This window comes from Diabrotica undecimpunctata, chromosome 4, assembly GCF_040954645.1.
Source record: "Diabrotica undecimpunctata isolate CICGRU chromosome 4, icDiaUnde3, whole genome shotgun sequence".
NCBI lineage: Eukaryota > Metazoa > Arthropoda > Insecta > Coleoptera > Chrysomelidae > Diabrotica > Diabrotica undecimpunctata.
This window is the reverse complement of record NC_092806.1, coordinates 119,629,759-119,656,983: the sequence shown is the minus strand read 5'-3', so window position 1 is coordinate 119,656,983 and position 27,225 is coordinate 119,629,759. Positions and strand designations below refer to the sequence as shown.

General features: G+C 32.4%; 1 protein-coding gene across 1 annotated transcript in view; it reads left to right on the top strand.

Annotated features, from left to right (window-relative positions):
• The first annotated feature begins 17,206 nt into the window (after positions 1–17,206).
• Positions 17,207–27,225, top strand: part of LOC140438927 (uncharacterized) — a 54,998-nt gene continuing 44,979 nt past the window's right edge. Inside the window, exon 1 of the mRNA XM_072528562.1 lies at positions 17,207–17,305. Coding sequence (XP_072384663.1) covers positions 17,207–17,305 — 99 coding nt within the window. The remainder of the gene's footprint in view (positions 17,306–27,225) is intronic.

Genomic DNA, 27,225 nt, shown 5'->3' with positions numbered 1-27,225 from the left:
ATTTTCTTTATTAATTGTTCTGGTTGTTCTTGGTCTACCAGAATTTATATTATTTGGTCCCACATTCCCAGTTGCTCGACAACGTCGTTCAATGGCTCTAAATGTTTTTTTACTTGGTAAGTTTTTTCTAGAAAACTTTTCTGCATAACGTGTCAGAGCTGCACTAGAACATTCTAAACATTCGCCTAAGGTTAATAACATGTCAGTGTATTCAACATTTGAGTACATTTTGATTTGATTTTACAAATAACAAGGTTTCAAAACTCTAATTATTGTTGATTTATCGTCACAACAATCAATAAATGTCAGATTTTCATGGCACACTTGGAAAAAATAGAGGTATACCTATTAGAACTTTATCATTACTACCAGCATCAATTATTACTTCATAATTTTCAAATCAAAATATTCCGAAAACGGTACACAGTATCGAGTTTTACTAAGAGTACCTTTTTCATGTAAAATTGAATGATGTTTAAGTTTACTTGAAATTTTGATTAATAATTATACTCTTAAAAAAGTTATATTGACTAATACTTAGTACGATCCGTGTAACTAGCGCCCTCTATGAGAATCAGATATAAAAACAAATTCACGGGATGTATTAGCTTCCAAAACATATTCGTATAAAATTTCATTACAATGTTGCCAGTAGTTTCGGCAAAATCGTAAAAAATGCGTAAAATTTTCTTTTTTTCAACGCCCTGTATTTTGAAAACGGATGGCGTTACAAAAATTTTTTACCAAGCAAACCCCAATTATTTTTCAGTTTTTTACCTACCCTAGAGATGGGGTTACCTTTTTTTGAAACACTCTGTATATATTTTTTTAGAAAATTTGTAAGTAGAGATTTTAGCGAACAAAAGGTGCACAAGACTTTAAAAAAAAGCAGATATTTTGACGTGAGAATTTTCGATTGAAAATTATGGTGTTTTTTCGATATTAAATCAACAAATGCGGGAAAAAATAAATATTTCAAATCAAAAAATAACAGTGTCGTAGGAACATAAAGCGATAAGTTTTCACCAAATTTTTTTGTGAAGGAAAACAAAAATCAAAAACTCTGATTTGAATTTTTGGCATAAATTTTTAGGTTATGTGAAAAAGTACAAAAATACAAGAATTATAAAACTTTTTATTACCTACAACTTTTCAATTTAACTTTTTTTATGGAACTTGTAGTTTTGCCGGAAATCGTAATAAACCATTTTTATTCTTAAAAACTCACCCCATTGACTTTTCAATCTCAGATCGCCCGTATATTATTTTTCCTTTATTTTTTTGTTATATTTTCTTTCTTTAACAATAAGTTTAATCCTGCGGCTATCTTTTTCTATCAAAAATTATGGGCCCTGGCCTATACAGTTATTTCACTTTAATCAAAAGAAATATATTTGACAGTAATATAATTCGCTTCAATCAGATTATTTAAATAATTGTACACAATCTGCTTTTTCTAGAACTTCAAATTCTTATATAATATTTTAAAGTACCAAAATTTACGATATTCTTTATCATTGACCCAGCCAAAATGTCGATATTTTTCCAAAATAACAGAAAAGGTCATTACAAAAATAGTCGTAAATTCTACTGATACTAATAAATTCATATAGTGATAAATTAAAAGTTGTTAATTCGCTTGCGAAAAATGGTTGTGATATGTCTTAGGAAACGATCATCAATTTGATATTTAAAAACTGGTACGCAATTACAAAATAAGGTTTTTGATAAAGTGATGATGATAGCGACAGGTAATTTTAATTGAATATTGCATCCTAGAATGATAGAACCCTAATTTGTTTTTACCATATCGTATAACACTTTTTACACGTACAAGGTACTTGCAGAATGAATTATTGTTATATCAATTTTGTACACTGCAAGCTACTAGTTGCATTTTTCGCAATGTTAGAATTGGTTAAATAAACCAGGTTAAAGTTTACATAATGTCGCCATATCTCTTTATAATTGGGTAATTGTTTGGAGTTCAAAAACAATTTTGAACCCAACAACTGTTAAATTGTAAGTGAGATTATAAGAAAATAATTAGACACAATTAAAGAAAAATACAAATTTTATCCAATATACTAGCATCTACTTATGAATATAACTCAAGGAACTTAAATTATACTTCCAATTTCTTAAAAATCAAAATAAAAGAAGAAAAAAATCCTATAGAATATTACGATCAAAACAATAACGATCTTAATATACAAATAACAAATTAAGAATTAGAACATGTATTTCAGAATTGTAAGAACACTTGTCCTGGACCCGACAATATACCGTTTATATTTTTTAAAAATTTAGGCCCTCAATCTAAAGAACACCTACTCAAAATCTACAATATAATCTTATCTAGAAACGTGTTTCCTAAATCATGGAAAAATTCAATTATAATACCTATTCAAAAACCAACTAAACCAAAATCAGATCCACAAACATATCGACCGATATCACTCACATGTAGCATAGGTAAAATATTAGAAAAAAAAATAAACAATAGGCTTATGTGGTATTTAGAAGCAAACAAATTAATTATTCCAGAACAATGTGGTTTCCAAAACATCGCTCAACTTTAGACAACCTCGTTGACTTAGAATCAGAAATCCACGAAGCATTTGCAATAAAACAGCATTGTGTTGGAATATTTTTTGATATAAGCAAAGCATATGATACAGTTTGGAAATATTCAATCATTAAAACGCTCAGCAACTGGTTAATAAGGGGTAACATATTAAAATAGATTTCAAATTTTCTTGAAAACAGACAATGTCAAGTTCGAGTTGACGGAACATATTCTCAAACAAAAATTCAACAAAATGGTATACCACAAGGATCAAATTTAAGCACAACTTTATTCTTAGTAGCAATAAATTTGATATACTACATTCGCTTAGCTCGGGCATATTTTGACAGATTCATTGTCGGAAACCTACAACACAACAATTCCTACTTCTCAGTATTAATAGCTCAAGTATACTACTATTGCAGACTTCTTTCTTTGAAAAAATAAGAATTATTCTAAATAGTGGAAGTGTATACTAAACCCATAACATTTTGGGTAGTACATATTTAAAAGATATATTTTAGTTGTTATGATTTAACATAACTATTTATTATATATGGTGCAAATAAATAAATATTGATTGTCGGTTACTATTTAGTTTGTTTACTATTAATATTGGCTATAAGTACGTGTGCTTGGTTGCATAGTAATTTCCAGCCACTTCGAGTCTGTCAAAAAGTAACTAACTTCGCAAAAAAATAATTACTAAATTCACTAGACAGTTGGGACTGGAGATAGCACACTGAGTATATTAACATAAATTGAAAACCTTGTCAAAGCTAGATTATAGGCTGACGACCTAGTTATTTTCTGTAGAAGAAAAAAAATAGCAACGATTCACAATCACATTCAAAACACGTTAACACACATTGAGAAATGGTCAGCTACAAGTGGACTTCAGTTTAACACTACAAAAACGAAAGCAATCTGTTTCTCAAAGAGGAATCAAATCCAAACAAAAGAATTATATCTATACGAACAAAAACTAGATTATGTAGAAGAAATCCGATTCTTTGGTATGACGTTTGATAAAAAATTAACTTGGAAGACACATATTCAACAGCTGAAGAAATCCTGTGTACCTGGTATAAATTTACTACGATTACTTGCCTTTAAAAACTGGGGTGCCGATTATTCAAGTTTAATACTTATTTACAAATCCATAATTCGATCAAAACTTGACTATGGAGCCATCGTCTACAACTCCTCCAAAAAAACACATTTGAAGTCACTGGATATTATCCAAAATAGATGTCTACGTATTTCTTTAGGTGCTCACTACACAAGTCCCATTTAAAGTCTCTACTGGGAAAGTGGAGAACTTCCTCTTTCTTTCAGAAGACAATAGCTAAGCCTAACATATGCAGCGGCAGTGTCATCAAACCGAAATAATCCAGTACTGCATAACGTTTTTGCTGATCGATTTACAAATAAATTTCAACAAACACATTAAATTGATCATCCTTTTTACTTTCGTATAAAATCATACTTATCCAAATTAAATTTTCAATTTCCAAAAACCTATGATACCTCTTCAATCCACAACCCTGCACCATGGACAATATCTATTCCTGATATCGACATCAGTCTAACAAACCTAAGAAAATCAGAGATATCATCAACCGTCATTAAACAAAAGTTTTATACACTATTAAACATATATGGCAATACCTACAACGTATACACCGATGCGTCAAAAAATGAAGACAGAGTTGGAGCAGCAATTTATTCGGAAGACTCCTCAGTTAAATTGCCATCAATTACAACCATCTTTTCGGCTGAATTATTCGCAATTCTAACAGCACTATTGTTAATACAAAACAAAAACAAAGAAAGATGTATAATAATCACAGATTCTTTAAGTTCATTATCCTCACTGACTCAATTGTACTGTGACAACCCCCTTCTACTTCTTATAAAAAAAAAAGAACTTAAAAACATTTCAAATAAGAACATCCAAGTTCACTTTTTATGGGTGCCTTCTCATATCGGAATTGAAGGTAACGAAGTTGTAGATAACCTAGCTAAAAACGCACCAACTAACCCGATGTCCGAAGAAAGTAATATATTGGTACAAAACGATTTAAAACCATACTTAAAACAAAAAATAATTTAAAAATGGCAACAAATTTGGAACAACACTCCATCAAGGCTATACGAAGTCAACAAACATTCACATCTTTGGAAACCAAAAATAAAAGACAGGAGAGAGCAAGTGATACTTACCCGTCTCCGTATCGGCCATACACGACTTACTCATGACTATTTATTACAGCGCAAAAATAAACCAGTGTGTGAAGTGTGCAACAGTGTTCTAACGGTAAAATATTTTTTAATACAGTGTCCCAAATATAATAGTGAACGACTCAAATATAACATACCCAACTCCCTAAGAGATGCCCTAGAAGAAAATACAGACACCCGAAAAATATTTTCCTATCTTAAAGACTGCCAACTTCTTCAAAAGATCTAAAACGTACATTGTAACACACAAAGATATTATCATTATTATTATTGTAAACTAATGTATATTTCACTTATTGTATCTATATTGTATTAATCTAAATACGCTAATGACCCTGCGTGGTTGATGCGTTAATAAAATAAAAAAATAAAAAAAAATACAAATTTATTATACCTTATTTACAACATGGTAAAAGGCTGATCTCTTTTGATCATAATATAAAATATAATTGAAAACATCACAACATGAAATCTAAAAGCATTACCGTTTCATACGTCGTTGAAAAACATAGTTTATTCCTAATAAATAGATATAAAAATAAGCTTGTTTTAATGTCAAATCAAAGATAAACATGGTATCTTAATCGGACCGCGTTATGTAATAGCGGATTAAGTGCCAAAATCTAGTTTTGAGAAAAATGGGTTTAAAGATTTTAAATTTTGTTTTTCGTGCTAGTTCTAAATTATAGTACTGACAAGTTTTATATTTTGATAGGGTACTGCAAATATAAAAAACTCTAACATGTTTGTTAAATTTTTTAAAAATAATTTATATTTTAAAAGTTATTCGATCAAATGTCGCTTAATTCGTTTATGGTTTTTTAAGATATGTATGATTTAAGATCGAAATACCGGATTAAAAGACATATTTGGTGCTTAATCTGATGTTTCAAAATAAAAAATACGTGTTTTAATAACGTTTTATTAAATTCTTAGCTTTAATACATATAAAAAGTTATATCGTTTACAGAAAATACTATGGTGGTTCTTCAATATCGAAGTCTAATGATCCATTAAAGCCGTTAATATCATCTTGACTGCCTTCATTTCCTACTATATTTTCGTAACATTGTTTGGCATCCAATGGAATAAGCTCCATTAACGACATTATGTCATTAAGCTTTGGAATAGAGACAGGTTTCCCATTAGGCCACAAAATTTGCGGTTTGGAGGAATTTAAAAAAGTCTGTAGTCCTGGTTGCATTTCTTCTGACTCTTTTACTTATGTCTACTTCTTGCAAATTTTAACCGTGATTTTTGCTGAAATATGTTTTAAATGGATTTTCTTCCATGAGGAGTATTTCTTTAGTTTGACGCCAGTTAATGAGATTCCCATTTATATCTTTCTTTCTATTTACAATATGTTTTAAAATATCGCAAACTCCTTTGAACTCTTCTTTTTTTACCATTTGAACTATTAATTTGTTTCGTTTTCTGCAATTTTTGATATTGTTTATATAATTATCTGGAGCATACAACTGATTTTGGAGCTTTAATGCTGACTTTATGTCCCCAAATTCGGAGTCATTGGGCATAAAACTGTGTCCTGATACTAGAAAATGCATCGTTATTTTTTTTTAAAGAAGGTATAAGCTCAAGCGCAGATTTTAAAAGCATCACAACTTTAATATTGCGGTTTTGTCCTTCGCAACTGGCAGACCATAAAATCAATTCAGTAACTTGAGGTGTTAGGTTCTCTTGCAAATATTTTTGTAAAACAGAACATACTTCTTGTGCTCCTTTTTCTGCTGTGCCTTTTTCCTAAATGTACATCGCAGTTATAAAGCCACAGCTGCCTTTTGTAAAATACAATCTTCGTTGGAATGCGTGGTAGAGGTAGGGTTTTTTCCAAATCAAAAGTCAATACCTCCAGATTTTACCCAATAGATCGACCCTACCCAATAGATCGAGGAAATGCCATCGATGTACTCAATACTCTATAAAGTTTTGTAACACACCATGGACTCCCAACAATGATAGTAGCCGATAATGGTACAGAATTAAAAAATGAGGTAATACTAGAATTTATGGACTCACACATGAACACTGCCTGGGGCGATTGCGGGGTAGATTGAGTAGCTCTGCGGTTACCACAGCCGGTCCCAAGACCGGATGAAATGTGGAAGGTGATTGGCAATGTTAGCAACCTACCAATCGTAAACACGAATACTGCTCAAAGGAACAATGTACAGCCTCGGAACCGGATTGATACTATGAAGACGACCACGGTTAGAAATAAGGACAAGCGAAGAACATCCAAAACTCAGATGAGAATTACTACTTGGAATATCAGATCGCTCAATTCAAGGGAACAAGAAATAACCCAAGTTCTGAAAGAGAAAGAAATAGACATTTGTGCTCTACAGGAAACAAAGAAAAAGGAAAAGGTCAATCAAAATTAGGTGAATACATACTTATCTACAGTGGAGTAGCAAAAGAAAACATGGCCAAAGAAGGTGTAGTCTGATTAATACACCAAAGGTACCATAATCACATCAGTGTTAATACATATCAGAAAAAAATGCAACAGCAAAGATAAAAATGGAGAAGGAAGACCTGAAAATCATCGGAGTATACGGCCCAGAAAATAACAAGCTTCAAACAACAAGGGAGGCGTTTTATGACCAATTACAACAAGTAGTAGATTAAGTCAGAAGGAAGATGATAATATTGATAAATTGAGGATTTTAACTCTCGAATAGACAATCAAGTAATACCCGGAATTAAGAAAAAACATAACGAGAATGTCAAAAACGGAAATGGAGAACTGATAATAAACTTCTGCACGAATAACGAACTAAGAATAAACAACACATTTTTTGACCACAAAGACCAACACAAATATACATTTAACAACACCCGCGGACAAAGATCTATGATAGATTATGTTATAATCATTAGAAATATACATCCATTGAAAATAATCGACGTAAGATGCCTCATCTCAGCAGATGTAGGTAGCGACCATAGCCTAGTATTATGTAGAATAAGAATCATCTTGAAATACTTTCCATTCAGGAGAGCAGCGCCAACACAAACAAAAATCAAAGTCGAAGAACTAAATACAGAATCCACGAAATACTTATACACGAAAAGAATATCAGAGAAGATCGCGGGGAATGAAATATTAGAAAACGATAATATCGAGGAAATCTGAAAAAAAACACAAAAATAACATAATTAACGCAGCAACAGAATCTATTGGAGAGAGAAAAGTAACGAACACTAACATATCAAAGAATAAAACACCATGGTTCAGAGAGGAAGTAAAGATAAAATGTGAAAAAAAAGGAAAGCCTTTTTACAATACAGAATACAACAAACACAACAGGCATATAACCACTATAGAAGAATCAGAAATAAAACGAATACTTTAGTTAGACAAATAAAAAGAGAACACTGGCAGAGCTTCTCAAAACAGATGGAATACGACTTCTACAGAACACAAAAAGAAATATGCAGAATGATTAGAGGACAAAAAAGGAGATAAACGAACTAATAAAAACGAAACACATTCAGAAGGAAACATGGGTAGACTACTTTCGATCCCTATTTGTTAAAGGTGACGATAGGTGACAATTCGCATTACTGGAGTGAAGTAAATCAACATTTAACAAGAAATCGTAGTTTTCAGGTGCGATGGAAGTTTAGTATCTTTTGTGCGATCAGATCAGTACAACCAGGCTGTTGCTCTCCATTTTTATGATGATTACTTAAACGGTTAGAAATTTCCGTTTTAGTTTTTATTTCTATATTTATTTCTATATCTATTGGTTCTTACGATTGAGTTCCACCTCATTGTTCCATAATGGTAGCACCTATTATTCCGTAACACCTCTAGATTTTTTTATATGGGCCTACATAAAAAATTGCTTATATTCTTATCCTCTTACAAAATACGAAGATTGTGAACTTTATCATAAAAATAATCTTGAAAATAATAAACCCATTTAAGTTTATATAGGTAAAGGTGTACCTTTTATGTAATCTACGTATATTGCCAGTAATATAAAGGTTAAACAAAATTTTGTATGGTGTAAAGAACTGTTGTATATGTACGTGTAAGGTAATGAAAATGGTGTTAAATGTATTTTATGTTCCTTTATTTCACTAATTAAAAATATGTGTGTGGTAATCTGCATAACGTAACTCCGTAAGTCATGAAGTGAGTAACGTCCCATGACATCTGTCAAGGTCCAAGTGTCATGTCATAGAACTACTAAAATGTCAAGTATATGACAACTCTCCTCCTCGTAAGGAATTGCTAAACTAAAAACTGCTAAAAAAAAACATAATACTTACAAATCTAGCCTTACAGGTTTTTTATCACCCGTTGGGAACTTCGTAGTACTACTTCATTTGACGCAAAAGTATTTGTAACAATTGGATTATTAAACAGGTCAAAATGTGTCGATTGTATATTAATGTATACAGGTCTATTTTTCCCTATAGATTTAATTTGATCTATATGTCTCTTCCATATTCTTGTATCGTCTAACTGTATGAGGTAGTGTAATTTTCCTAGTTTACGTTTGACTCTACCAAATTCCCATGTATCAGCATGTATGTAATCACGAGTCTCTACTCTCTCTCCCACCTCTAAGTTTCTTACCTTGGGATGGTTTTAATTTTGTACAGGTGTTTTGTAAAACGGTTTCAATAAATCTAATCATGTTCGGATTTCTCTTCAAACATCAAATTTGAAGGACTGACACCAGTGGTATTATGTGGTACTATGTATACAGTGGTTCTTCTGTAATTTAGTAAGAATTTGTTGAGCTGTAGCTCCCTATCATTATTATCTCCTTTTTGTGCACGTAGCGCTTGTTTGAATATTTGTACGTAGCTCTCTGCCATTTCATTTATAGCTGGATGATATGGTGCACTGAATTTGTGAAAGATTCCATTTTGCTGTATAAATTGTTTAAATTTGTAACTAGTAAACGTTTGTGCATTATCTGAAACTAAAGAATTTGGAATTTCAAATGCACAAAAAATTTTTCTTAGTAAGTTTATGGTAGTTTTGCTTGTTAAATCTTTAACCATATGTATTTCTGGCCATCTAGTATGGGCATTTATTAGAATAGAATAGTATGAATTTATGAAAGGTCCTGTAAAATCTACGTGAACTCTTTCAAAAGGGATTCTAGGTGTCTTCCATGGGTGTACTAGTGTTTTTCTGAATTATTTCTGATTTTTTGCAGTCTGTACAATTTTTTCATAAATCTATATCTTTAGAAATTCCTGGTCACCAGCAGTATCCTCTTGCAAGCATCTTCATCTTAACTATGTCAAAATGAGCAGTATGTAATTCATTTAAAACTTTTTTACGTAGGTTAGTTGGAATTACTGTCATTTGTTGCCGAAAAATACAATTTCCTTGTAAAGAAAATACAGTTTTCCAGTTCCTAGAGCATTGTAACGATTTTGTAGTGCGGGATCTCTTGTACTTTCAAAACCTAATTCGTTAAAAGTAATAGGTAAGGTTTCTATTTGACTGATATCAAACTTATCTCCCACGTCGTAATCGAATTGCATTGCATCAGCATTTGCATGGACTTTTATATTTTTATACTTAATTGTGTAATTCTGTAATTAAAACTTTAAAGAAAGAGTGCATAATGTTACATTCTAGTTGGAGTTAGTGTAGGTAAATTTTTAGATAGAGAGAGTATTTGAACTAAAGGTTGATTATCCACATAGAGTGTAAACTCTATACCAAATAGATAATAGTAAAATTTTTTAACACCAAAAGTTATGACATATGCTTTCTTATCTATTTGACCATATTTTTGTTGTACTTTTGTAAGTGTTTGTGAAGCAAATTGAATTGACTTCATATGGACTCGCATCCGTTGCAAGTATTAAAGGTAAACTTTTCTGTCCCATTTGAAAAATACTACATCTTTAAGATTGTAAATTTGATGTAAAGTATGGTTCAAATTTTGTAAGACCCGTCCATTGTAACTTATGAGTCCTACTAATGCTCTAACTTCTGTCTTGTTTGTAGGTGTTTTTGCTTTCTGTATAGCTTCCATCTATTCTTTGGTTTTATGTATACCATTTTTGTCATTTTTATATCTACAGTATTCAATCTGATTAGCTAAAAATTAATATTTGGTCATGATTGACTCTAATATTGTATTTTTCAAGTCTGCTAAGAACTAATTCTAGTCTTTGATAATGTAACTCATCGTCGATTGCTGTAATTTTTATGACATCCAGGAAAACTGTCACTCCTGAGATATCTTTAAAAATGTTTTTAATTTCCCTCTGCCATATTACAGGTGCACTGGAAATCCCATACATTAACGTTGTACTTGTATACAATCCTCTAGGTGTATTAAGTGTTAAGTATTTCCTATCTTCTGAGCGTACTTCCATTTGTAGGTAGGCTAGTTGTAAGTAAAACTTTGTAAACGTATCTCCACCAGCCATGGTAGAAAATAAAGCTTCAATTGTAGGCAATGGGTATTCGTCAACCACTAAATGCTTGTTAAGTGTATTTTTAAAATATCCACAAGGGAGCAGATAGTAAAACACTGACCCTTATGTACAAGTCATTGATCAGGTCCAAACTCGACTACGCTGGTATTATTTATGATTCAGCAAAACCATATATCATAAAACAACTCGATCGAATACAAAATAGTGCTTTGCGAACTATACTAGGTGCCTTTTATACTAGCCCTACTACTGAAAGTTTACACTGTGAAGCTGGAGAAGTCCCCCTGGAATTCCGAGGAAAACAACTTTCACTAACATACGCGGCATCAATACAGGCAAATCCTATGAATCCTGTTAACCACTATGTAAATTCAGACCGTTTTAGGAATATCTTTAAAAGACATGCTAGGCTTGACCTTCCTTTTTATGAAAGGGTAAATAGATACTTGAACTTGAATTCAAATTTCCAGATACCTATTGTACACCAGATATTAGTACTGTTCCCCCTTTTACTGTTCCCATCCTATCTATTAATACCAAACTTTCCATATATAAAAAAGCAGATAACCATCCCAAAGTATTATATCAATATGTTCTCCAAGGAAACTCCCTAAATTAACATCCATTTACACAGCCGAGTTAACCGCTATTCTCAATGCAATAAATTTTGTGGTAGAAATAGTATCAAAAACCCTGTCATTATTACGGATTCCCTAAGTTCTGTAATTGCCCTAAATAACTTATATCCTAGCCATCCAAGTCTACTACTTATTAAATAAGCATTAAGCCAACTGCAAACTATGAACATAAAAGTCAACTTTGTATGGATTCCTTGTCATATCGGAATTGCTGGTAATGAAGAACTAGATTCTTTGGCAAAACTAGCAATCTCGAGTCCGAAAGGTGTAGAAATCAGAAGCATTCCACATCTAGATATAAAACCTATAATCAAGAACTTAATAATCAATGATTGGCAGACCAAGTGGAATCAATCAACATCCAAACTACGAGAAGTAAAACATTCCATATTACCTTAGAAATCAACCCCAAATAAGCGTATACATGAAACTATCCTATCTCGTCTGAGAATTATCCATGCCGCCATCACCCACAAACATCTGCTGGAGAGTGAATTAACACCACAGTGCAACGTACCTGATATTGTGCTCAGTGTTCGCCATATTTTACTGGAGTGTCCTTTATATTGCATGGAGAGACTTCAATATAAATTACAAGATACCTTACAGACAATATTAAGTGACGAAACTGATATGAACAATTTTACATCATGCTTACATTCCATAAATGTACTAAATAAATTGTAAAACTCTAAATTGTACAACCCCAATGACCCTATGAGGTTAAGGCATAAATAAATAAAAAAAAATATTCACAAATCCTTACTTGACCATTAATTTTAATAACTGGTACTATAGGTATAGCATATTCAGAACTATTACCTTTTTCTAAAATATGTATTAACTAAAACTATTAACTTTTTCTAGCTTCGTAAGTTCTTGTTCCACTTTTGATAACGCATGTGGTATTTTATTAGCTTTTATAAAGAAAGGTTTAACTTTTAATGTAGCTTGTAAACCTTGAATTTTTCCCACACTTTCTTGGAAAACTATTGAGTATTTTGTAAGTAAATTTGTAAGTTTGTTATTTGTAACTTCAGATACTTCTAAAATGTTATCGAACATTATATCTAACTGGCGTATCCATTCACGACCCATTAATGGCGATCTAGCTGAGTTTACTATGTAAATGTTTAAAAATTTTGTATTACCCTTGTATTTAACATTGACCTGTGTAAAACCCACCACATCTAATGACTTTCTGCAATATGTTGACAACTTTAAATCGGTATTTTTTAATTTTAAATAAGGAAAATATGCTATGAAATCATTGAAATTTAATAATGTAACAACTGCACCTGAATCTATTTCAAGGGATAGGCTTACCTTGTTGACTTCAACTGAAATTGTGAATTTTTTTCCCGTAGTATAAATGATTTGAATGAATGTTGAAAATTTCTTCCACTTGAGCTTCTTCTTCTTCTTCTGGTTTCTATCCGTTTCGGATGTTGGAAATCATATTGGCAATCATGACCTTGCTCGCTGCGGCTCGAAACAGCTCCGTTGAGGTTTTCTTAAACCATGTTCTTAAATTCCGCAGCCATGATATTCTCCATCTACCGGGTCCTCGCTTATCTTTGACTTTACCTTGCAATATAGACTGCAGCAGGGAGTAACGGTGCTGATTCCTCATAACGTGTCCCAGATATTGCAATTTTATGCGTTTGATCGTAAACACAATCTCTGGTTCCTTCTTCATTTTTTCTAGAACTTCCTTGTTCGTGATCCTTGCTGTCCATGATATTCTCAGCATTCTTCTATAAAGCCACATCTCAAATGCTTCAAGTTTTTTAATAGTGGTGTTTGTAAGCGTCCATGCCTCCGCCCCATACAACAACACAGAGAAAACATAGCATCTCAAATGTCTCATTTTTGTATCTAGGGATATGTTGTGATTTTTGAAGATGGTGCTCATTTTGTTAAAGACCGTTCTTGCCTTTCCTATGCGGCACTTTATTTCCTGTACATTACTCCACTGTTCGTTTATAATAGTTCCCAGGTAGCAATACTGTTTTACTCGCTCTATCTGCGTCCCATTAATGAATAGATGAGCCCCATTTATATTCTCCTTGCTGATAATCATTTGTTTCGTTTTGTGGGTATTAATGTTTAGTCCGTACTGTTGACTGTACTCGTTTATTCTGTCCATTAGCCTCTGAAGTCCCTCTAAACTATCTGCTATCACCATGGTGTCGTCGGCATATCTAACATTGTTTACTCTTTCACCATTTTGATGGATGCCTTCGTCTATTCCGTAAAGAGCCTCGTTAAAAATTTTCTCTGACTACATATTAAATATCAACGGCGATAGGATACATCCCTGTCTAACTCCACGTAGTATTTTTATGTGATCTGTTTCTTCTTCGTTAATTTTCATGTATGCGGTCTGATTCCAGTATAGTTCTGAAATTATTCTGAGGTCTTTGTCATCCAGGTCTGCTTCTTTTAAAATGTTTATCATCTTTTGATGTTAAACTCTGTCAAATGCCTTTTCATAGTCGATCAAGTACGCGTATACGTCGCAGTTAACGTTCCTGCATCTTTGAATCAGTACCTGTACTCCGAAAAGTGCCTCTCTGGTACCCACTGCGTTAATGAAGCCGAACTGTCTGTCCGATATTTGTTCCTCGCACTTCTTATAAATTCTTCCATGGATGACTCTAAGAAACAGTTTCAACATGAGGCTCATTAGGCTGATTGTTCGATATTCTTCGCACTTTTTAGCCCCCTGTTTTTTAGGTATCGCTATGAATTCTGATTCTAGCCATTTATCAGGGATGATTCCTGTATTGTATATTTTATTGAAGACAGCCGTGATCCAATTTATTCCTTCTTCCTCCAAGAGTTTTAAAAATTCAGCTTCAATATTATCAGGCCCTACAGCTTTCCTGCTTTTCATCCGTTTTATTGCTTCTTCTTCCTCGGATTTAAGTATGTCCGGGCCCGTCATCCTCTCTGAAAATGGATGCCTATAATCCGTTCTTTGATCTTGAAAAAGTGTCTCCAAATATATTTTCCATTTGTCTTTCATCTCTTGGGTGTCAATGATTAATTTTCCATTCGTGTCTATGAGTTTCATTTGTGTTCGCTTTTTAAAAGTACCCGTTATTTCTTTTACCTTTTTGTGTACATTAAAATTGTCATGCTTAGCTTGTAGTCTTTCTATTTCTTTACATTTCTCTACAGCTTCTTTTTCTTTAGCTTCTCTTATTTTTCTTCTAATGTAAGCCTGCATTTTTTTATATTCATCTTTATTTCCTTTGAGCTACCTGATTCGAACTTTTATTTTTCATGCATACTTTGCTCAGGTGGCCTCCTTGTTTACATTTGATACATACTAAATGTGTTTTATTACGTTTGTCACCAATATGTTGTGAAGATCCGCATCTAAAACAAATTATATTTTTAATTTGGTTATGATGAATATCATTTCTTTTCACATTTGTAGGTTGTATGTGTCCTTGTTTATTCTTCTCACTAGAAACTTTAGCACTTGTATTTGACTTTTGTAATCGAGCTGCATCTCGAGTTGATGTCTTCATGCTGACGACAACTTCTAATGCTTTTTCCATTGTAAGATCCTTGTACTCTCGGAGTCTGCTTTGAATATTTTGGGTTTGAAGACCAAATACGAATTGATTCCTCAGGGCTTTGATTAAATGAATACAAAATTTGCAAGTTGTAGCTACTCTACGTAAAGCTGTAATACATTCATTGGCACTTTATCCTTCATGTTGTTTTCTTTGTGAAAATCTGAAATTTTCAACTATTTCCAACGGTTCAGGGTTGTAATGTAGTTTCATTGTATTTACCAGTTCATCATATGATTTCTCGTCTGGTTTTTCCGGCAAAATCTTCTGCGAAATCACAATCACAAAGAATATTATATGCATCTGGACCCATGTAATGTAGAAGGGATGCGGCTTTCTTGTCTTATAGTACTGCAAAAACATTAAAAACACTCTGAAGGCGTTGTAACTACCGGTCAAAATTCTTGGATGTATGGTAAGTTTTAATGCTAAATACGGTGTCAACTTAATGGATTGTAGTCTAAGTCATCTTTTAAATGTATATGTAATTGTAAAGTAGACAGGAGTAATTATGTATGTAGATTATTTGTCAATTTTCACTGTGGGTCACCACGCTGCAGTTAGGTTATGTATGTATGCTGGCCTTAATATTTGTATTTCCTTGTAGATTCGACCTTCCTCGTCGCCAAGCTGTTGTATATGTACGTGTAATGTAATGAAAATGGTATTGAATGTATTTTATGTTCCTTTATTTCACTAATTAAAAACATGTGTGTGGTAACCTACATAACATAACTAGAGTAACTAAAGTGAGTAACGTCCCATGACATCTGTCAACGTCCGTCATGTCATAGAACTACTAAAATGTCAAGTATATGACAAGAAGAAATATATAAGAGAAACAAAGAATAAAATTCTAGGGAGAAGTTGGAGGGTCACAAGACAAGACATAATAAATAATTCAGATTTTAATAATCGTATAAATATAAACACCAATAGTCAATTATAAAGAGTAGACATGACTAATTTTTCAAGAAAATATAATATGAGCGGACTCAGGACACTGGATAAACAAAATTACAGAATAAAGGCCGTTAGGAACTAGAAAAATATGAACGCCCTGAAGATCGTTTAGATTTAAAGTAAAATTTGAAAGGAGAAATGTGCAAGATGGATATTAGCAAAATATAATGAGCTGAAGGGGATGCTTGAGAGAACGAATAGAGATAGAACTTTGAAAATCTTAAGTAGTAGTACTAGTTATAGGCCCTAGTAACAGACCACTCTGTACAAAGCAAAGCGGAAATGGCTAAATATTTTACCTTCTAAATACATTACGTACTTAACCAAACTATTTATGACATCGTTTAAATCTCATATTACAAAAAAAATTTGCGGTCATGTTATTTATTAATCAACCGACCCATCTACTTCTGTATACTAATTTTATTTACAGTTACATCACTTTCATTTTTTTAAACTGTCATTAACTTTAAAAATTATATGTTATTATAGTACATGCAGAAGTATCGTACAAATAAGTTTTGATAGAAAACATACCTTTAAACAATTGAAAAACTAATCGAACTGTTGTGTCTTTGTTAGTTAATTTCTTTATTTCCAAATACTGGAAGTACCCCTTAAATACGCATTATCGATATTTTCTGAAATCTTATATGCATCCTATGTCTTTTAGTGACAGTATAATCGCAGCTTAGCGGTGGTAAATATCTAAAGTGACTGCATCTTTATGCTTTTTCTTTTAAGTTATTATTACAATGTTGTTATATACAGTGTTTGCTGCCTTAGTTACAGTGATTAAGGGATTACCTATAGAAAATCCATTGAGGAGCGTCTCAGAAAGTAATCGCTTCGATGTAAGAAAAACTAGTTTTTAACATCTGCCGTGATATCTTTGATATTGAAAACATTTTAGTACATATTATGGTATACAGTATAATCATATTTAGTTGCCAAGAAAATTTGAGTGTATTCACATCTGATACATTTTATTACTGTCGATATTTTTTTCTACCCCTTATTATTTATTTTATTTTATCCTGTAGACGTAGATCTTTCATAAGTCCTTATATTTCCTTTTTTAATGTCTTTTCTTAGAGCACGTTGATCACATGTCCTATATGTGTGTATATGTACAGTTTTCTTATTGTGTATTGTTTTCAGTATATTATAAATGGTTTTAATTAAAATCTCTGCTTAATTTGAAGAGTTTGAAAATTTAAGTGTTTATACGATCTTATTGATTCATGTACGATATCAGACCAATATTTAGGGTAAACTGATTTTTTCTTTTGTGGAACTTTCACAAACAAGTTCATTCATTTTCTTCTCACTTAGTGTACCTATACCTTTTCATCTTACTCTGGAATCTTACATATATATATATATATATATATATATATATATATATATATATATATATATATATATATATATTATATCTTGGAAAATTTTTATTTAAGTTCTATTTGACTCACTAACTAGTTTTTCTACGCAAACATTTATTTAACAAGTTTTGTTGTCCAAGTATTCCTTACCTTATGCCTATTAAGAAACATTAAATAACCGTGTTTTTAAACATCTATATTTAATAATTACTAAATATTTACTTTATTATTCTTCTTCATCTCCATTAGAGGCTTTACAACGTCCTTGAATGTTCTGGTATTAAACTTCGCTACATATTTGAATGGGGTCAATTTTTAGTTAGTCGATTTTTATTTATATTGTTTTTATGTTCTTTCTGATTTGTTCTCCTTTCTCTTAATCTATCTTATCTATCAAATAATGTCTTCCAACTTTCTGAGACCTCTTATTTCATTAGCTTGGATTCTATAATTATCTTTTTTCGCCATTTTCCAGCTTTCACATTTTTGTAACAGAATAGATTAGCCCATTCAATTACTATTTTCCCGCATATTTGGATATCGTTTCTACTTACCTTTAACATCAAAGTTGACCTTGTGCCGCAGGGTACAGGGGGATTACAGGGGGGTACGTTACCTAGGGGGATGTCACGTGTGTGTAAGGGGTAATTTTTTTTGGCAATGAATAAATTAATTAATTAATTTTTAGCAATGCTTACTCCATATATTTTTTTTCAGAGTCAATACTTTTCGACTTATTCACCAGTGAAAATGTCAGTTTTTTAACAAAAGAAAAACACTTTTGCAAACAGTTTTTGGCGAATTACTTAAAAAATATTTATTTTATCAAAAAAAAAAATCTTATAAAAAATGTAGCTTGTAAAAAAACAAGTAGAAAAGTTTCGAAGTGAACTATGAAGAAACCAATGCATTTTCCGTACAAAAAACCTATACTTTTACCTATAATATTTAGGGCTTAAAAACTATTTATTTTTGTTTTTTTTTTTAATAAAAGTCTCTAGCATCAATCCTAAGGGAGTTTTAACAAAAATAAAGTATATCCGTACTTTTTTCAGCGACAAAGAACGTAAAAATAACTCACTAATTACCACCCTAATTTAAAATGATCATCACCCCTTTATCATTCCCTTTAGGGAGTTCTATCATAGAACTCTGTCCCTCAAGTTTAAAAAAAATTGAGTTTGAAGTGAGAGGAAGACTTTTCTATTAAAAAAAGTTCCTTTCTTAAATAAATCGAAAATTATTATACAAAGGCAAAATTTTGTGAGTACAAAATGTAGATTTTACTTTTTATATATAGTTCTATATGTAGGTTTCGATTTATTTGAAAAAAGGGAATCTTTTGTAAAAATACAAAAATTCTCCTCACACTTCAAACTCTTTATTTTTTACAAGACTAATCATTTTAAACCAGCCAAATTTCTAGAGCCTCCTATTAGTACAATAATAAGTCAATTGTAAAGTAGTAAAGGTTATTTTTAATTAGGGTCGTAATAAGAGGGTGATTTTCAAGTTTTTTTTGTCGCTGAAAAAAATACGGACCAACTTTATTTTTGTTTGTTAGGATTGGAGCTGAAGACTTTTATAAAAAATAAGAGAAACAATTGTTTAGGCTCAACAAAAAAGATATATGGGTATTTCACGAAAAATGAATTGTTTTCTTTATATTTTACCTTAAAACTTTCAATTTTGGCGCTTGATGAAGAAGAAATAGAAGAAGAAGCTTCCCGTAAGCTATTTCTCCGATTTCTCCGCTTGTATTGGGACTAGAGACACCATAAACCCACTATTTTTTGGTTTTTTTTATTAGCTATATTTTTTATAACAATGTTTCTTTTTGTTCAAAAAATGACATTTAAAATAAAAAAAAAAAACGTATAAGAAAGTTGCTTAAAATTGGTTAATATAATCATTTCCGGTGGTATTTTTATTAAAAAAATTTTTGAACATAAGAAAGAGTGGCATCTTCCCAGGGTAAAAGCGCCCTATGACACAGGGTCAAATTTGAAATAGAGTGTAAGTAGAATCTGTAGGCAATTTTGGTACAGATCGGTAAAAGCTCAGAGAATTATACAGTTACGTTGTATTTTACGTTTATTGACTGGAGTAACTGTCTTGCAAAGTTTTATCATTCGATTGTTGCTGATTTTCTGGTTAATGTCTTCATTTTCTCGAAACTTGTGTAATGTACTGGATAGATAAAATGACTCACTTGTTTTAGTGGATAATAGTCACTTACTATTTCTATTCTTATGAAATATGTACCTTCAAAGGCCATAACTTACGTCTTTAAAGCTTCAATGGTTATTTTCATGTGTTAAATTTTAGTAATTGTATTTACTTTTTTTGTATTTTCCTCTTTACTAAAAGTAAGTACAAAAAGTGGCAGTGTTAATTTGTCCTTTCCTTTTAGGAATTGGGTTACGTTCTCTATTTTATATCCTCTACTTTTTATATCATCTTTCCTTATGTCTTTTGCTTGACAAATTTATTGCAGTTTTCTTGCAACCACTTTAAGAGACCGATATTGTTTATCTTCAAACGATTACTATTCAAAATATGTGCCATTTAGCGCCTTTGTTAGATTTCTCTAGCTATTTTCGTTTACATTATATTAATATTCATGGTTTTACCTGCTAACATACTAGTTTAATAAGATATTTGCGTGCTTTATATTTTGTATTTTTTCATTTTGTTTATAATGACTGGTAGTGGTTGACGTGCTGTTTGAATCTCTTTTACCTCTCTGTTGGTGGGGAAGTTCCAAATCTTTGTTTTTATCTATAAACCTACAAACCTACAAACATCTGAATAACCTACAAACATCTTAGAGTGAGTGTACTACTTCTTCTTAGAGTGCAGTCTCTCTACGAAGTTAGGTAGTCATAATTTTACTATTGAAGTCGCTATTTTAAACAAATTAATCGATCTGCATTGATATAAATCACGCAGATTCTTTAGAAAAGGATTTTGTCTTCGGCCTTCAGATCTTCTTCCTTAAATATTTTCCTGTATTATGAGCCTTATATATATTTTATATTTTCACAACTCGTCACGTGGCTTAAGTATTTTAGGTTTCGTATTTGTATAATGGGAACTAGTTGTATTCCTTCCAAACATCTCCAGTAGGAATTGATGTGTAATCAGCCCACGATATTTTTAGTATTATTTTGTACAACCAGAGTTGAAAAGCTCTTGTTCTTTTTTAGGTTACATTTGTTTAATGTCCACGTCTCAGCTTCCTCTAATAACATTGAAAATACGGATAACTGCTGATTTGGAAATATTTATTTTTTCGGTTATTTCTGAAGTATGATCATTTTTTTCCTCGATTTAAGTTCCCAACTAGGTACTGATATTTTCCTAGTTGTTCTATCACATTACCATTTATGGTCAATATTTGTTACATATTTTGTGAAATTTTTGAAATAAACATATATTTCGTTTTTTAGCATTTATGTTAATTCCTATCTTAACACTATTTATACTTAAGTTTTTAGTCACTCCCGTTTTAATACTAAGTATTAATATTATTTGAGTGAGTTTATTTAGCTCAACTATAATTTGTACTGACACTATTCATCATCATCATCAGTAGCTCGACAACCATTTCTGGGTCCTGGCTTGTTCTAGGATTTTCCACCATTCTGTTCTGTTCCTTGCTTTGTTTTTACAGATGGTAATCTTAAGTGTTTTCAGATCTTGTTCCACTTGTTCCATGTATCTGAATTTGGGTCTTCCCTTTGACATTCTTCCTACTGGTGTTTGCCTTATAATATGTTTTGGTGTTTCAGTCTCCAACATTCGTTCAACATGGCCCATCCAGAGCAGACGTCCGATCTTTATGGATGTTATGATCTCGGGTTCATTGTATGCTGTGTATAGTTCAAAGTTATATCTTCTGCGCCATATGTCATTTTCCTTTACCCCCTTATATATGTGTCTAAGGATTTTTCGTTCAAATGTGCCTAATAGGTTTTCATCGCTTTTCGACAGTGTCCATGTCTCTGATCCATATACAGGGACCGGTTTTATCAGGGTCTTGTATATTTTGCATTTGGTTTTTCTTGTGATGTTATTAGATCTTAGATGTTTAATTAGTCCATTATATGTTTTATTAGCGATATGTATTCTTCTCTTAACTTCTTCACTGACATTGTTATCTGCGGTAACTAGTGAACCTAGGTATGTAAAATTTTTCACGCTTTCGATATTATAGTCTCCTATTGTCAGATTCTGTAGGTTTCTTTGGCCTGTCGATTTACTGGCCTTCATGTATTTAGTTTTTATTTCATTAATGTTTAGGCCACTGTTTTGTGCCGCTCTTTCTATCGCATTAAATGCTTCTATCATCTCTCTTTCGCTTCTAGCTATGATATCAATATCATCTGCAAATGCCAATATTTGTACACTTTTTGTTATTATTGTTCCTCTGGTGTTGACTTTTGACTCCCTAATTATTTTCTCTAATGTGAGGTTGAATAGAATACAGGATAGGGCATCTCCCTGTCGTAGGCCCGTTCTCACATGAATTGTATCTGTTAGTTCGTTTTGAATTCGAATTTTGCTTTGTACTTTCTTTGTGTAAAAAGTGTTTCTTTTATGATATCAATGAGTTGAGTTGGAATATTAAACTCTTTCAGTGCATGGATCAGAAATTCTCGATGGATGCTATCATAGGCACTCCCAAAGTCAATGAAAAGATGATGTGTGTCTATATTAAATTCACTAGTCTTTTCCAAGATTTGCCTCAAGACGAAGATCTGATCTATTGTGGATTTCTGCCTGCGGAAACCACATTGATATCCCCCAACTATTTGTTCCGCATATGGTCTCAATCGGTCATACACAATATTTGACAGTATTTTATATGCCACAGTCAGTAGCGTTATTGCCCGGTAGTTTTTACATTAAAGCTGATCTCCCGTTTTATGTAGTGGAATAATTACTCCGGTATTCCAGTCTTGTGGCAGTTGTTTATTATTCCATATGTTCACCATTAGTTCGTGTATCGCATTCAATAGGGAGTCTCCACCTTCCTTTATTAATTCTGCGCTAATATTATCTAATCCAGGTGACTTTTTGTTTTTTAGTCTGGTAACTGCTTCTTGCATTTCAGCCACTGAAGGGGGGATTGTTTCTCTGGTATCCATTTGATCCAGTATAATTCTATCATATAGTGGATCTTCGTTTTTTTCAAACTTTTCTTTGAAGAATTCTGTCCATCTTTGTAGTATTTCACACTGACATGCAACTAGTCCACACTTCAAAGTATCACTTAGGTGACCCATGTTTCTTTGTATAAATATGGTATAACTTTTCTCCCAAGGGCGTATTCAACGTCGTCCAATAGTCAATTAAGTGACTTATACCAAAACTATACTGTCCAAACCTAGAAAATGATTTATCGATTTCTGTTCGACTTTGAAAGCAAGCGTTATGAACAGTTGGTAAATAGTAGATGAAGTAATAATATTGATAATTGTAGTAAGAGTAATATTAGTAATAGTGGTATTATAGTAGAATTAATGGAGGCCTTTATTCAGTTTTTTTAAACTAGGTTATTACATAGATCCATGTCATATAAAGAGAGGATTCAGAAGTCAATCAATTTAAGTAAATAAAAATATTAATGAAATTAATAGTTAATTTAGAAAGTCGTGTAAAAATAATTCCACTTTAAAATATATCAAAATAACTTAGTCTGGGCAGGGCTGGTTCTAGGGTTTTGAGCGCCCCGGGCAACACAAAATTTGTTGCCCTTGCGTGCAAGAATTGTTTAAAAATGTATTTATTTAAAAAATAATACAATAGTAGTTATTTACCTACAAGTAAGGCAACATAGTATTATGGAATGGCTTAACGAGCGCTTTTGAATGTTAAGTTATGTTATACCTGTTGCATATGTGTGACATACAAGATTTTTTGTAATGCTTTTCTTACAATTTAACGTTGAATACATTGATAAAATATTCGCAAAAAAAATGTCTCTTTTCACCGACTATATCTCAATTTTTATTGTATCCAGAATATTTTTTAAATATTGAATGTCATCCTTCTTTTATAAGCTTTATTTTGTTTTACACAATTTTTCGATTAAAGGCATATTTTTTGAGTTATTCATAAAAAACTGTTATAAAACATGATTTTTTTTAATGAAAATTCACTATTTTCGCGCATAAATAGCGCAAACAATATTGATGTTCTAAAAACGTTTCTACAGAATTAAAGTTCCTTAGAATTTAATTCTTTATCTATTCCCGTGATTATTTTGAGCAAATCAATTTCCACCCACGACAAGAGGTGGCAACCACAGCTGTGACGGAACCACATATCGGTTTTATATAACTTTTGTTATTTAAGCAGTTCCCCATCAACTCTCCAAATTTTAAGTAACTCGGTTTAGTCCAACAAAATTGGGAGGTGAGTAGCCCGAGTGACTCAAGTAATTAATTTTATGTTTGCTCAACTATTTCTTATCTTTGACAAGTTTAGCTTACCTTCTGTGTTTGTTTATTTATTGCAGATACAATCTTCTAATTTGTTTGTTGATTACTTTCGCAGATGAAAATAAATTGTTCTAGTCTTTAATACCATACATAAATTCCTCTTCGTTGCCATTGACTTAATAATACCAAAGTTGACGTTATTTAGCAGGTATTTGACCGTCATTTGAGGATCTTGTACTAGTTTTAGTAATAAGAACCTAAGCTGTATGTTAAATTATATAATTTAACATATTTATAAGACACGAAACATAATGCTATCCCTTGCGATACTAGAGAACTCTCTGTGAATCCCTAGCTTGTAAACGTAAATGTTCGGCATATAGTCTGCAACTGAAGTACTTCGTTTTGAAAAAGTCAATGCTTTTTCCAACTCAAATGTAAGAACATAAGTATCTTCACTAACTGCTAGTTGGTCCCTGTTCAAAGATTTCCTGGTTTGTTATGCTTCACGAAGGTGAAGTTCATTATCCACGCCTGCTTTACATTTTTCTTCTGTATTCTTTTCAAAAGTACTTACATTCTGCAGTTAGTCGCATAACTTACAGATTTTTTAATGGAAGCTTAAAGTGAAGATTCAATTGCGTAGAAAACAAATCATTATACATTTTTTCGTAGAATTAGAATGTAAACATTTTTCTGAGAGTCAGATCAGATTGTAAGTATTTTCGTAGAAGTAGAATTTAAACATTTTTCTGAGAGTCAGATCAGATTGTAAGTATTTTCGATTTAATGCATCAGCACTGGCATAACTACTTTTACAGGACGGAAATGATAAAACATATTTTTTAACTTTTGTTACATTTATGTTATTAGTTGACGCTCTAAAATATCCATATAAGACTAATATTCAGAATTATTAGAGACTTTAGAGATTTGTGTTTCTCTATTTTGAAATGTATCCTTAAAAAACTTCTTGCAAACACGAATTAACATTTGTGTAGTAGTTAAACAGTACTTTAATTACTTTGATTTTTGCGTCCTAGATGAATCTCTTGTACGTCATTGTTTTACTTGGGCATGTTGTATAAGCCCACGAAGGTAAAGAATTTGATTCGTGTTATCGCCTAGTTTTTCCAACAAATCAAAAATAACTTAGTTTATTAAAGCCGCCAACGGTAAAACAGCGCTGAGCGTATTTTTTTTTTTTTTTTTATTTAAAATTGACGTGTCTCGACAGCTTATGGTCATTGACACGGGTACAGTGAATTTGATATAAACATTTTTGTTTTTTTTTATAGAAAGGTTAAAACACTAAAGGTTATCATTATGCACTGTTTATATTAGCTGAATTAAACTTGTTTCTTTTAAAAATCTAAGAACACTGTCAAAACGGTTTGGAACACTGAGAATGTCTTTTAGATTTCCTTTTAGGCTGTGCTTGTTTCTGGAAGAATCATACTGGCAGCAGTCCACTATCACGTGTTTGATGGAAAGGACACTATTACAGTAGTGGCATACTGTAGGGTTTTCTGATGCCATAAGGTATCCATGTGTGAAACGTGTATGCTCTATTCGTAGTCGGTGAATAACTGATTTTTCTTTCCTGTTCATAGAGGAGATATTGACGCAAGATAAGTTGGGTTGAACGTCATGCGGGTTTTTGTCAGAACATGCTGCTTTAGCGGCTTGGTCTGCTTTTTCGTTTCCCAATATACCAACATGAGATGGAGTTTATGTTAGCAGAATATAGTTGGTTACAGATGGTGTGGATTTCCTGGACTAGTGGGTTTTTCGAGAAAATGCATCTTATGGAATGAATCGAGGAAAGAGAATCAGTGCAAATTGCGATTTTTATGCTTCCATTTAAAGTAGGATGGATTGAAGCCTTTAATGCTTGGAGTATTTCATATAATTCTGCGGTATAGATACTACAACTTTTAGGCAATCGCACAGAGCTTATTGTCGTCGTCAGTGTGGACACAGCGGAGCTACAACAGTCTTTATTCTTGGACGCATCGGTGTATAAAATTTCATCAAATTGTGTTAAGTTAAGGATGTTTTGGAAGGATTTTCTAAGGATTGAGTTTGGGGTTTCTGTTTTGTCGAATCTGCATAAATCAATATTGAATATTGGAAGATTGTGCATCCATGGAGCTGTTTTGGGGGTATAAATAGAAGTAGTATTGGAAAGGTTGATGGAATCTAATAAAGGAGATAATATTTGTGGTAATGTGAGAGACTGATTGGAAGCGTTTGCTAGGGGAGGTTCTATGGGATTGATTAGATTTATTACTGGGTTACTTGGGTTTGCTGATATTCTTACAAAGTATGAAAGTAGAAGCTGCTGCTGAGCGTATTTAAATTCTATATTTTGAAATATTTTGATGGGTATGTTCAAAGCAAGTTTAGCCACAGTTTTAAAATGTCTATATTATACCCATAGACATATAATACAAGCTAGACTAACTGCTGCATTACAGTGGCGTTCCCGTAGTGCGACCGAGAAAACTGACGCAAATCAGTCCCTGCATATCTGTCTAATGGACCGTATTTATATACCACGTGACCTTCTCATTAGTCATTTAGGTCACGTATTCGATAAACCTGCCAAATTAAAGTTCGACTCGAGCAGCCGAACAGTACGGACGTGAGAGAGAAGCGTGCTTAGGTGGGGGCGACTGACCTATTGTCAACGGAGCTTTTCAGCTCCCGGTGGGTAAGACGCCGAGTGTGGCATAGGCACTTGTCCTACATATTAGCAAAAAGCGGATGCGAGGTTGTTACTAGTTAAACCGTCGAGGAGCTGTTTTTATAGGCTCCTCGCGGAGGCTATAATAGCTTCGCGTTTGCGAAGAATTCGGGATCACCTCAGTGTGTCGTCAGGGATGACACTGTAAGGCCTTGACATTTGACAAGGTCGGACAGAAACGGCCCCTGCTC